General features: G+C 45.5%; 2 protein-coding genes across 11 annotated transcripts in view; one reads left to right on the top strand and one right to left on the bottom strand.

Moving 5' to 3' along the window:
• Positions 1-247: 247 nt before the first annotated feature.
• Positions 248-8,051, top strand: LOC140077660 (uncharacterized). Its single transcript, XM_072124995.1, has 7 exons — positions 248-361; positions 4,137-4,313; positions 4,526-4,626; positions 4,845-4,998; positions 6,662-6,754; positions 7,374-7,483; positions 7,939-8,051. The coding sequence occupies exons 1-7, from the start codon at positions 328-330 to the stop codon at positions 8,017-8,019; spliced, it is 750 nt and encodes a 249-aa protein (XP_071981096.1). The 5' UTR covers positions 248-327; the 3' UTR covers positions 8,020-8,051.
• The window catches only part of MON1B (MON1 homolog B, secretory trafficking associated), a 35,080-nt gene continuing 29,197 nt past the window's right edge, over positions 7,655-13,537 (bottom strand). For 5 of the 10 annotated variants that reach the window (XM_072124982.1, XM_072124983.1, XM_072124985.1 and 2 more), the window contains 5 exons: positions 11,829-11,912; positions 10,243-11,175; positions 9,301-10,099; positions 9,022-9,169; positions 7,655-8,491 (listed from right to left, as the gene is read on the bottom strand). In XM_072124982.1, the coding sequence (XP_071981083.1) occupies positions 8,264-8,491; positions 9,022-9,169; positions 9,301-10,099; positions 10,243-11,175; positions 11,829-11,892 (2,172 nt within the window). In that variant the 5' untranslated portion in view covers positions 11,893-11,912 and the 3' untranslated portion in view covers positions 7,655-8,263. Of the gene's footprint in view, positions 8,492-9,021; positions 9,170-9,300; positions 10,100-10,242; positions 11,176-11,828; positions 11,913-13,021; positions 13,506-13,537 lie in introns of those variants that run through there. The other 5 variants (XM_072124986.1, XM_072124987.1, XM_072124981.1 and 2 more) reach the window with 3 other exon arrangements.

Raw genomic sequence — 13,537 nt, 5'->3', positions numbered from 1 at the left:
AGAGATAGTGGTATGACCCATGGGAGTCCAAGTGTCTAACATGGTAATAAGGACAAGCCACAATGACTGTCAGGGGCAAATATGTGACTCAGGGCTACAGGGAATTGTGTCAGACGCCCCCTCCGCTTTCTAACTCCGCAGCCATAAAAGCAATTATGAAATCTACGTGACACATTTCCTTTAAGGCCATGAACTGTAGCTTATAGAAGATCACACCTACAAGCCCTCAATTCCTGTATGAGGAACAGAAAAGGGAGTCTTTCTCTTTCAGTTTTGGTGAAGGTTAGTTTCACTTTGGTAGGAAAAGAGTCCGGAGCTGTTCTATCCATGGATCTGAAAGATATGGATCACCATGAACAAGGTACTGCAGCATAGATTGTGTGTTGTGCTCCCATTATTTTGTCCTAGGAGAATCCTGCCCTCTCTAGTGCATTGGGAAGGAAGTGTAGTCAAAAGGACAACATTCACTTCCATGTCTGCATCTAACTTCAGGTTTTATTACACTGGCAAAGATATACGTGGGGATGTACAGGCCTGACCTGCGCTAACAGTGGAGCAGAATTGTTATCATAGGGATATAGGATTCACTGTACCCTGCACTGACACGATGCTTAGTGCACTATGAATGAAACTGAGTCTATGGGGCACATTTACTTACCTGGTCCATTCGCGTTCCAGCGGCGGCTTCTCTGACGAGCGTTCGAGTCTTCCGGCGATTCATGAAGGTCCTGTGCCCGATGTCCACCAGGTGGCGCTGCTGCGCCGAAGTCCGCCAGGGTGCCCCGGAGTTCATCGTCTTCATCGTGGTGCATGTGAGTATGGCTCATGCGAGCAATTTTTTTTTTTTCAAATGCGGCGGTTTTTCCGAATCCGTCGGGTTACCTTTCGGCCACGCCCCCCAATTTCCGTCGCGTGCATGCCAGCGCCGATACGCCACAAACCGATCGCGTGCGCCAAAATCCCGGGGCAATTCAGGGAAAATCGGCGCAAATCGGAAATATTCAGATAACACGTCGGGAAAACGCGAATCGGGCCCTTAGTAAATGACCCCCTATGTGTCAACTTTTATTGAGAAGTTGTACAGCAGCATGAAACCATGACAAGGAAACGTTGTCAAACAGAAAAGCACGTACATTAAAGGGAACCTGTCACCAGGAGAGCCATTTTTAGCACTCCCCCAGTCCCCACAGAGCATAGTACATACACTGCCAAAGTGTTTTTGTATAAAAAAATAGGTTTTACAGAAAAAAAGATCTGTTATATTGTACCTTTCATTAGCATGTGCTGTGTGACTAGGCAGTTGCCTTTTGGGAGGGGCTGGAAAGGAGCAGTTCCCCCCCACCCTTGGGAAACATGTGACCTTTTCAAATATATGAATAACTCCCCACACTGGGGATTGGCTGTAGAGGAGCAGGGGGCGTCGCTAAGCCAAGTGATGGGTGTTTTCATATATTTGAAAAGGTCACATGGAGAAGCTGTTCCCCAAGGGTGGGGGGGAAACTGCTCTTTTCCAGCCCCTCCCAAAAGGCAACTGCCTAGTCACACAGCACATGCTAATGAAAGGTACAATATAACAGATCTTTTTTTCTGTAAAACCTATTTTTTTATACAAAAACACTTTGGCAGTGTATGTACTATGCTCTGTGGGGACTGGGGGAGTGCTAAAAATGGCTCTCCTGGTGACAGGTTCCCTTTAAGTAACTGAGTGTCCATAAGTCGATGTAGTACAATGGAGAGATTTCAGTGAAGAGGTGGGAGATGTCTTTAATTACACAGTTACACAGCGTTACAATATATACTGCAATTAACAATATCAAACAAGAAAAATGAGGATGTTTACATGAGGTAGAGGGGAAAAAAGGTTCGCAGGGTGGGGAAAAGGAGAGCAGAGGGTGGGTAAGGTGGGAAGGGAGTGCTAGACAGCCAAGGGTGAAGGCCCGTAGGGCAATCTTTTGGGGATTTAACTACCTTTCATTGAAAAGTGGTGAAGTCAGGAGAGCGGTGAAAATCAAGCCATGGGCCCCAGGTCTTGAGGTGCTTTTCAACTGTGGAATGGGAATCCGCAGTAAGCTCCTCCATACTCTGTATGGACAATATCTCCTGTAGGAGATCGGTTGCTGAGGGGATCCGCCTAGTCTTCCATAGCCAAGGGACCAGAGCTCTTGCTGCAATGAGGAAGAAGCCCAGTAGGGGGCGCTTGGTGGCACTGGTTATGGCGGGGATCATAGAGAAAAGGAGATGGAATAGGTCATTGTGAAGACTGACACCTGTAACCTTGTGTATCAGTCTGATAACCATCTGCCAGAAAGGTTGAATAGTCGGGCATTCCCACCAAATGTGCGTCATGGTCCCAAGTGCCTGTCTACATCTCCAGCATTCGGCCGGGCAGGATTGGTGGATTGCGTGGAGTCGGGTCCGGACCCAATACCATCTTGAGATGATTTTATAGTTAGTCTCTTGGGCCTTGCTGGTGATGGAGAGTTTGTGGCATAGTTCGAAGGATTTCTCCCAGTCCTCTATACTGAAGGTTGTGTTTGGTTCCCTGTGCCATGCTTCCACGTATGAGAGTGTGTTGTTTGCCCAAAGTATAGAGCATATATTGCGGAAATTGGTCTTGAGGTGGGGGAAGGGGAAATGCACAACTGTTCAAAGAGGGTTTCTTGTAATACTTTTTTAGATTGAGACTTCACTAAGACGAAAAAGTCTCAAATAGTAGGACAGGGAACAAGACAACGTACTTCTAATTCTCCCCAGAAGTATCTGCAGATCACCCCCTACCAGATCATTGTATCAGAGGAGTAATCATAAAGGTTTTCCCCTCTGGCGGTTACTGTGAGATTATGAGAAGATATACACTCACCGGCCACTTTATTAGGTACACCTGTCCAACTGCTCGTTAACACTTAATTTCTAATCAGCCAATCACATGGCGGCAACTCAGTGCATTTAGGCATGCAGACATGGTCAAGACAATCTCCTGCAGTTCAAACCGAGCATCAGTATGGGGAAGAAAGGTGATTTGAGGCCATTGAACATGGCATGATTGTTGGTGCCAGAAGGGCTGGTCTGAGTATTTCAGAAACTGCTGATCTACTGGGATTTTCACGCACAACCATCTCTAGGGTTTACAGAGAATGGTCCGAAAAAGAAAAAACATCCAGTGAGCGGCACTTCTGTGGGCGGAAATGCCTTGTTGATGCCAGAGGTCAGAGGAGAATGGGCAGACTGGTTCGAGCTGATAGAAAGGCAACAGTGACTCAAATCGCCACCCGTTACAACCAAGGTAGGCAGAAGAGTATCTCTGAACGCACAGTACGTCCAACTTTGAGGCAGATGGGCTACAGCAGCAGAAGACCACACCGGGTGCCACTCCTTTCAGCTAAGAACAGGAAACTGAGGCTACAATTTGCACAAGCTCATCGAAATTGGACAGTAGAAGATTGGAAAAACGTTGCCTGGCCTGATGAGTCTCGATTTCTGCTGCGACATTCGGATGGTAGGGTCAGAATTTGGCGTCAGCAACATGAAAGCATGGATCCATCCTGCCTTGTATCAGCGGGTCCGGCTGGTGGTGGTGGTGTCATGGTGTGGGGAATATTTTCTTGGCACTCTTTGGGCCCCTTGGTACATCGCCACAGCCTACCTAAGTATTGTTGCTGACCATGTCCATCCCTTTATGAGCACAATGTACCCTGTAACATCTGATGGCTACTTTCAGCAGGATAATGCGCCATGTCATAAAGCTGGAATCATCTCAGACTGGTTTCTTGAACATGACAATGAGGTCACTGCACTCAAATGGCCTTCACAGTCACCAGATCTCAATCCAATAGAGCATCTTTGGGATGTGGTGGAACGGGAGATTCGCATCATGGATGTGCAGCCGACAAATCTGCGGCAACTGTGTGATGCCATCATGTCAATATGGACCAAAATCTCTGAGGAGCTTCCAGCACCTTGTTGAATCTATGCCACGAAGAATTGAGGCAGTTCTGAAGGCAAAAGGGGGTCCAACCCGTTACTAGCATGGTGTACCTAATAAAGTGGCCGGGGAGTGTATATTGGGGGAGATTTATCAGCGCCAGCATATGGTATGTTACCTCCAATGATTGTAATGTCTGTCCTTCCTCTTCTAGTTACACGCGGCCCGGTGGAGGATGATGAGCTGGAGGGTCATGGCGCTGTCAGGAATATAGCAGAAGAACATGATGACCTCACTGAGTTTTATTCCAGTATTGGTCCATTAATTTCTCAAGATCCAACTTCTATTTCAAGTCTACAGATTTCTCACTCCATCCGTCCCACAGAACATGGTCAGTAAAAGGGTTAATACTCTCCGATTATTACTCTCTATATTACAATTAAATTCATTTACTAATACTTATTAAAGAGGCAGGAAACAAACTATCTCCCTCTGTTACAGTGTTGACTGCATTCTGTTGCTCCCTGTTATCAGCCACCTCTTGGCATCACTCTGCCCCTTGGTTCGTTTGGCACATTTACAACTCCTGCATTTTCTCTGCAGATTTTCACTGGTCTCCAGATGTTCTTTCTGCATTTGACAAACTCCCTGCATTGAATACAGAAGAAGTTAAGAGTCATAACTATGTCCCTGGATTATCACTGGTAAGTGTCCCCTACCTCTGCACATCCAGATATGAGATCTTCTAATGCCCCCATTACTATATGGCCCCTACATTGTGACCGCCATCTATCTCTTCCCACTCATGAACATAATGGAAGTCCAGGCCACAAGTGCAGGCCGGACATAGTCTAAAGCAATAGTGTACAGTCTATTATCTGGTTACATCCTCCGTATTCTATATACTTTTATCTGCCCACAGGATTGTCAGTCCATAGGTGTCAAAGATTTCTTACTGGCTTTCCAAGGTGATCCGAATCCCCATCTACGGAAACTGTCAGAACAGCTGAAGAGTCTGGGAAGAGCAGATATAGTCAGCGCCATGCACCGGGAGAAGGCAGCTCTGCGCTGGCTGGGTGAGATGTGCTGCAGACATTGCATTCCAATAATATTAGCTGTATCCATCATTCATATACTCAATATACATGTGTCCGAGAGTATGGGTATAGGGAGCTGTTTGCAGGGCTCTTATGCTGTGAAGGTCATCACATACATAGCACAACCTCTACAGGTTTCCTTTATTTAGCTCCATCCATCTTCCCAGTCCCTGCTGCAGCTTTATGGTGCTGCCCCACAGGCGTCATGCGGTCAGGGACGTGCAGCCTTTGTTGTATTAGTTGTGGTCTCCTCTGAGCCTCATCCATATGACTGGCCTTCAGTAACGTTTTCTTCTTGCCGCTCTTCATGAATGGTAGATTCGTGATTAGTTGTCCAGTATATAGATAGTCACCCTTGGCCTCCTGTCTAGGCTGTCACTGGAGGGTGGTAGGTCAGCAGTTGTGCCGTGCACCGCCATGCCCGCATCCTGGGTTACACAGCGCTCCAGGAGAGCAAAACACAGTGCACAACTTTATCCCCGAGCTGGTGCGTTCATCGAGCAGTTTATTCACTTCTGTTCTCTAACAAAGCACTGAGGCCTTTACATAGCAGCTGTAGTTATACTGAGAATAATAATACAGTATATGGTCTTTATTTAGTAGTTAGGGGCCTTCTGAAGACAATGGGACACGCTAGATTTTATTTACAGGAAACCTACCACCAGGATGAAGGAAGTACACTTACATGCTGGTAGGTAGCTTCTTATGTCCTCGTTTTTACGGAAAAAGGCTTTAAATACTATGCAAATGAGATTGAAGGGCTCTGCCCTCCATAGCTGTTAATTGAGGCAGGAGCCCCTCAGGCTCATTTGCATCATTTTTTGTAGAAACAAGGGCAAAAGAAGAGCAGAACCTGCCAAAGGGGACACATACCAGTACGTCAGTGTGCTTGGTTTACAATCATTCATCCTGGTGGTAGATGTCCTTTAAGGGTATCCTTTTTAATTTGCAAAAGAAGGTAGCATTTTCTTCTCACTTCACAAATACTTGATAGAGCCACACAAATTATCAATAATATACATTTAAGTTTGTGGCTTTAACATTTGAAAATGTATGGGCCCCTCATACCTACTATATTATCTGACTTAGTATATGTACCCCATGCTCTGTAGATTACGATGTATATGCTATGTAAATAGATTTATTTTCAAGGGGTATGAAAACTTATACAACCCACAGCAGGTGTATAATCACATACAGGCCTCTATTTGCTGTGTATTTCATACTGTGATGTGATGTACTACTGCCTACAATACATTGGGGCACATGTATCAGCTTTTTTCGGCTGCCACTTTTTCCTGAAAAGTTTCCCGAAGTTGGCTACTTGATCATTGCAATGTATCTTAAGTTTTTCCCCTTTGTGATGCATGTATTTAGTTGCCTGTTTAGTCTCACTTTTGGGACTTTTTGTGGAGTGCAACTTTTTAGTCCCAAATAGTAGTTTACCAAAAGTAAGTCTGGGTCTAGGATGCTCTGTTTGGGACAATTTAAAGCCTAAAAGTCAAAACAAGTTAAACAAAAATCTGGGCTACAAAGATAAATACAGTCACTGTAGAATATACTGTAATACAACCACTGGAGGATTATATATGGGGTCTGTGTGCATCCGTCAGGTTATAGCTCACTGACTGTCAGTCTGCAGGTCCAGTGTTACCAGAGGGGCATCTTGTAAGAGACATCGTTCCTTCCCTGTGGGTGCCACTTACAGTGAAGCTCAGCCTGTCTCATCCTAAAGGTAAGTCATGTCTATAAGCTCACAGACCGCCCTTTACACCTCTGTAGTAAAAGAAACCTGTGACTGATAACCGGAATAGCAGTCGTTTCCTAGTTCAAGGTTTTTTCCAGGGTAACATTACAGATGTCCTAAGCTTTACCGGATTAGACTGTCAGCATATGGTCATTTTCAAGAGCCACGGTGCCTGGGTGTGAGCTGCAGCCCACCATTGCTTGCACTGCTTCATATGGCTGCACTGTACATTGGGTAGGGGAAGGGCTTTTGCAACTTTGTCTCATTTAGGTTACATTGGAGAGAGACAACCAGTTTCCTCCTGAATAACTTATTGTTATATGGAATGGATATTACAAACCTAATGGGGCAGATAACAATTCACCCAAGCACAGCACTGTACATTGTATAGTGGCTGTGCTTGGTATTGCAGCTCAGTTCTGTTAATTTGCATAGGACTGAGCTGCAGGGTAGCCATGTCACTGATGAAAGAGGAAGTATTGCTTGACAAAGAGCCACAGACACTAAAACCAGAACTTGGAGTCTGTGCCTAGTCGAATATAAATATTTGGAGGACTTAGAGAGGAAATAGTGATTATAATATAGTCATTTCATGTTCCCACTACAGGCTATGATTGGAAATGGTTAGCAGCAGAACTCGGCATCCACCGGGATTTTATTGACCTCTGGCAACAGCAAGGTGGGGTCCCAGCCGACAATGTCCTGAAGACCTGGCAGGTATATTCATGTTCACATTACAGAGGATAGTAGGAAAATGATCTATTAGGGTGAATATATTTTACCCCTGAATGATCAGAGACTGACAACTCCCATGACAAGGTCAGGAAAAGTGCCCCGAGATCATGGAAGGCGGCCATGTAATTACATAAGCATAATGAACGACACAACTGTAGACAAGGAAAGTTCTGTATTCGCCTGTTCTAGGATTACTCACATGCAGGGCAGCATTAATGGAGGTATCAAATTAGAATATAAATCACTTTTTATAAACTCTTTTACTAAAATATGCACATACCAGCCCATAATACACTGCTAGTGTATACCCAGATCTCCATCATGTCCAGCAGGATACCATATCTTTTATAGCTGTATATCTATACCTATCCCTCTGGCTGATGCACAACTATAACCCCTATCATCATACTGTATGACACTGACGCTTTCTTCTGCAGGTGAAGGTGAGCGAGGCCACTGTGGGACGACTCTTTGATCTACTGATAGAGCACCGGGAAGACCTGGCAGCGCTGCTATGAGTCCTTTAGCTATAATAAAAGAAATAAAAGTGTTGGAGGAGCAGCTTTATTGAGGGCCAGGTGGATGAGAATGGAACAAGATGTGGTGGATGCAGGTCACTGGGGTTGGTTGGCCATCTTACTCCTGACTAGTTACTGTGCTTTGTTAGGTTCTTAAGTCCATAGCAGAGGGGTCTTCTGGATGAAGTGGTTAGACATCATGGTCTAGGTAGTGGTAGGCATTGCTCATGGAGCCTCTCCACCACTAGAGTCCAGTGAAGAAGCCGTTCTGAGAAGAGTCAGTCCTATCAGACTTGCTGGATTTAGCCCCTTTCCCAGGGACGGGGGTTGTGGAATATTTTGGAGGATAACGTATGAATAGACGATCTTCCTCCCTCTTGATCCAGCGGAGCAGCTTGGTTATGACATTTATTGCACCCACCTTAGTCACCAAGGAGCTGAATGCCGTGTACAGCTCAAACTTACTGGTTACCTATGGAGGTAAAGACAGAATAAACCATGTTATGTCTCACATCACAGCTGGTGCTTATATAGAGGACACACATCACTCTAGGACAGGGGTCAGTAACCTGTTAAGCTCCCAGTATTACCTTCCCGCTGGTGCCAGTGATCACCAACATGTGGCCCTCCAGCTAGCAGCATGCCAAGGTGCATTATCATAACAGCTGTTAACGTACCCCGGCTCTAGCATATGAATCCAGGAATCCATATGAAGACACAAAGTAATGGGCTTCAGAAAGACACAGCGTGACGTCTCTGCAAGGTCTTATCTTCCTCGATAACATATGGATACAGCTGTACATCCAATTGGAAAGAACTGGGACTCTACCATGTAAACTAAACTATCGCCTGGTCCCACCAACTCTGAGTCTAATGCATATGACAGCTGGGACCTAATACAATTTTACTTGGTTTTCCATCTATCTATTATCTCCCTGGACAGGTAAAACACATCTCACACACTAGTTAATATTGTTATCTAGATAAAAATATATCAGTCACCCAGGCTAGCAGCGTCTCCTTCTCTGCCACGTGGTAAATGAGGCGCAGGGGTCGTGCCGAGCTGTGAATGCGGCAGTGCAGGTACCGGTACAGATCAAAGAGTCTCTGTCGCTCCTCTTCACTTGAGTATGGTCCATCTGTTTCAGGACTAAAGAGCAAGAAAGGAAAGTGGTTATTCACATTCTGGGTGTATTATATGTCAAATCACAGATACCACAACTGGTGCTAATATGTAGATTACATCAGTATTTTGTCCCCATGTGAGAACATATAAAGTACCTGGTGAATTGTGGAAGCTGTCGGTAGGTTTCTGGGATGTCAAGGGGCTTGTAGACAAAATGCAAGAGCTCAGGGACCCCTACAAGTGACACACTATATGAGCAGCAGCGGAGGGCCCCAGCCAAGGCCTGCAGAGAGTTCTGTGCTTCCATGGCCTCCTGGATCTTTTTCTTACAGCCAGACACTGCATAGAAAGACTCTTTATCTGTAGATAGCAGCACCAAACACACAGTGCATTCAGGGTCCAAGTACGAGATATAAGCATAAAAATAGCCATCTGGATTAAATCGTGGAAGGCAGATAGGAGTCCAGATCTCTCCCGCCTGAAAGGCAGAGGAGGCACCGATAAGGTTCAGCAGCAGGTGGAGGTCAGCAGGGTCCAGGCGGCAATCCTCAATGACTGCCCGCTCCTGCACCACAGTCACAAGCTTCTGCTCTGCTACCAAGATGGAAAACACCAAGTTTGGAGTTATGGCCTTGGTTAGAATGGAGCTTAAAGAGTCCCGTAATGGGCTGGGCAAGGCCACACATCGTACTGCTCCCAGAAGGAAGCCAGGATCTGTATCCAGCAAGTCTAATAAGCTATCTAGAATCTTTTCAGAGCCAGCAAGAAGCCGCCTCAGGTCATAATTCTTCTTGCGTTCAAATATCCGAGCGACACTGGCCTGTGTGAGCATGCTGATTATCTGGTAGTAGACGTACTGCAGCTCCTTCCGCAGCTGCTCCTCCGACTGAGGAGCCCGGGACACAGAAACCAATACCAGGGGGCCCTGCTGCAGGAAGACCACTTTCTGTGCGTCTGTGAACGAAACGACACAAGAGAGTCAGCCTGGCAGTGTCACAATATACACGACATCCACAGATTTCAACAGCAGCCAAGATTTCTAGATGAGAAAAGCATAAATGGCAAACAAGGTCATGAAATAGATAGTTGTCACATACCAGAATGGATGGAGCGGATGGCGTTATTTCCACTCTGGACAAAGCTGACCAGCGCCATCATGACACCCATGGTGGAAGATAGCGCCTCTTCATTTCCGTATCTGGAGTAAATAGGTTTTCCTGCTTCGCTTAAGACAAACACATGCTTCCGCTTGGTGCGCCAGCTCTCCGCCGTGACATCCTCCTCCCGCTGCACAGGGGTAGTAGGTGGGGAAGCATCAGAAGTCACTCCTCCAACCACCGAGGAGATCCCAGGGAAATCCCCAGAGTCCTCCAATGTATTATCCGAGGCAGTATCTGCCAGCTCCTTGTAGTCGTCCTCCAGTTGCCTTTGCTCGGAGTCCATAAGTCCATTGTTTAGTTTGGTCTCATTAGGAGAGGCCTCTATATTACTTTGCTCTGGACTCTTTTCATGTATCATCTCAGTGTCTTTACCATCTGTTGTGTCCTTGCATAATGGCTCTTCACCAGTAGTGTGCATGGGCTGTGGTGGCTGGCTGCAATCATACATTATGTCAGTCTCACCATCTGTATTACAGGATTGCTGTAAACATTCACCCGCATCTAAACTCCCCTTGTCTTCTTTAGTGGTCTCCTTTGAATCCCTCTTTAAACCCCCATTTGACATTTCCTCCTCTTCTACTAAGCCCCCACTTTGTTCCATAAAACTGGGGGCCTCCTCAGTCTCATCAGAGACCTTGGGCTTGTCCTCCAGAGAACCATCTGTGCAACTGCATTGTTCATTGATGGCATCTGTGGCCGCCTTTAAAAGAGAGTGGTTGGGATCATTCCTGGAATCATCTTCATCGCCGTGATGACTTTCCTTGTCTGAAATTTCCAACTTGGTATTTGTTGGCTCAACTTCTGAGATATCAATAGGTGCCTGCAAAGTCTCGGGACAGGTCTCATTTTCTATGTGTTCCTGGTGATCTGCTGGAGAAAAGAAATAACCTCACTCACAGTTCAAGAATGATATGAAGATCAAACAATATGAAAGCGTAATACAACAGGGTTCCTGGATGCTGATCTCAGTATGGATGTATCTACAGGGGATGAGATATCCTATACACCACATCCATTGCTACCTGTGCATGTATCCCGTCCACAGAACTGATGGCTCTGCATGTACAGCTATTAATGGACATATCTGCAGCTACCATGGACCCCATTATAGGTTAGAGGTTCGCTGGGTGCATCTGGTGTACAGTGTATTTATTGGAAAAGTACAGAATGTCTTATTCCTAAAGTGCCTAAAACTAAGACCAGAATCTTATATCTAAGACCTTTTATCTGGTGAGAGGCGAGGCCCTTTGGCTTCTTGATATTGAAATTAAAATATTGAGAAATTCTGTGTTTTAGAGAAGTATGTCCACACAGTGATGTAATACCCGCCGTCTCCTCAACTAAATGTAAAATAGGAAGAAAGAGGTCATGGAATGGTACACAGACGATGTATGGGCATGTCCTTATCTGTGTACACCCCCATTTATTACTGCTCCAGGTTCTAAAAAGTCTATGCCCCCATATACAAGAGATGAAGACTGGCTGAATCCATGCTCACCACAAGCCCCAGTAACGTTACTCACCGCCCTCCTGCTCCACGCTGCCCCCTTGTGCAAGATCAGACGATTGTGACACTTCAGCCATCATCCCCACATCTCTGCTGGCACCTAACGATAGAAATGCCCAGATTAATCACTATGCAGTAGGAGACGAGTATATACTGTGTTATGTATAGTCACATCTGTGCCTTGTACAGATGGCCGGCTCCGGATTTGCATAGTGGAGAGACACCTTGTCTTCAGGAAACGCTTGCTCTATATTTATATATACTGGAAGCAAATGCATTTCTTTATAACTTTAGAACTATTACTATATTTCCAATAAACTCCATTAACTGATGATGGGGGGCGGGGTCTGGTCCAGGTTCAATGGGAATCGAAGTATCGAAAATGTTAGGAATTGTCCCTGGAGAGATATGTAATGATACCTTTGTGTCTGGTGATAGTATGGGTGCTCTCACACTGCTGTGCTCTTGGCTCTCTGCATTGAGATCCTCCACAACCCCTTATTACTAGTAAAAGCTGGTTAAATATCGAGGCCTATTGCACACAAGCGAGTTTGAAGCGTCAAACACATATCTGACTTGCATTGTTGTGCTTGCTAGGACGTCAAGCCTGAATGCTCAACAACTGAAACTTTACTCAGAAGGTCAGTTCTGGTTGCTGAGTGTTCCAGCGGGCACACAATGCCAATTTGATGTTAATTGGAAGACTTTAAACTCGCTTGTGGGCAATAGGCCTAAAGCTGTCACACAGATGAGAGGGGGAGGAGGGTGGAACAACTCAATGCAGAAAGCCAAGAGATGTGAGCACAACCCCCAGTGCTACAATCCTGGAATATAAATCCTTATTTCACAGTTCTGCTGCTACTATTAATGTACTATTAATGTACACAGAGGTATAATTACACAGCTTTCTTCTTGCGCACCATGTCCAGCACTAATCCATTCCATGAGAAGATAAATTCTGATAAATAATACTTCTGATAAATGACAGCAATTTGTAGTCCCTAAGACACACAATACTTGCATAATACACAATATTGTTAGGAAAGCAAAAAGCAATTCCTGAACATCTACTACAAGCTCCGGTTAGCAGCGGTGTTGGTACCAGACAGGGATCAGTAACACAGAACACATGACAGCATAGACATCTAATTGGCAGCACATGAGGCTCACATGGGCACCGGGTACTGGCTGCAGCCCCCCTCAACCTACCAGCAGACATTGCACATGTAAATCTCTTGCTGTTAATCCCAAGACTGTATCAGCTCATGACTCATAACAATAATCATATCAGTGCCGGAGGCGCAGTCCCATGTCAACATCCAGGCACATAATACTGACTGCACAGCAGCTCCTAATACAGAGGCACCGGACTAAGGTGTCAGATCCATTGTCACTACCGGCCCAGAAGTCACAGAACCAGAGCAGGATGTCCTGTAGGTGTGACTGCTGAGTGTCCCAGATATCAGCCTAGTCTAGTGTGTGTATATATATATATATTCCATCATTACATATCTCACTGTTTGCTGTCATTACACAGACACAATGTTACAAGCCCAGATGACAGCGGAGCCTTCAGTACAAGGGCCATTGGATACATAACACGGATACTTTGTAGCAGTGTGTGTATCTGTGATCTGCAGGCACAAGCCTCTGTATGTTAACTCCAGGTTCCCCTTCACTGACAGCAAGCAGAGCAGACTGATCAGTGTGTATGTCTATACCCCA

The sequence above is a fragment of the Engystomops pustulosus genome, chromosome 9, assembly GCF_040894005.1.
Source record: "Engystomops pustulosus chromosome 9, aEngPut4.maternal, whole genome shotgun sequence".
Lineage (NCBI taxonomy): Eukaryota > Metazoa > Chordata > Amphibia > Anura > Leptodactylidae > Engystomops > Engystomops pustulosus.
This window is presented reverse-complemented; position numbering and strand designations above follow the sequence as displayed.

What these genes read in the sequence shown, in the direction of transcription:
- LOC140077660 (XM_072124995.1), top strand. Translation starts at nt 328, where the DNA reads ATGGATCTGAAAGATATGGATCACCATGAACAAG. An exon ending in TATGGATCACCATGAACAAG is followed by an intron (nt 362 to 4,136) that starts GTACTGCAGCAT and finishes TTCCTCTTCTAG; the next exon opens with TTACACGCGGCCCGGTGGAG. An exon ending in ATGTCCCTGGATTATCACTG is followed by an intron (nt 4,627 to 4,844) that starts GTAAGTGTCCCC and finishes ATCTGCCCACAG; the next exon opens with GATTGTCAGTCCATAGGTGT.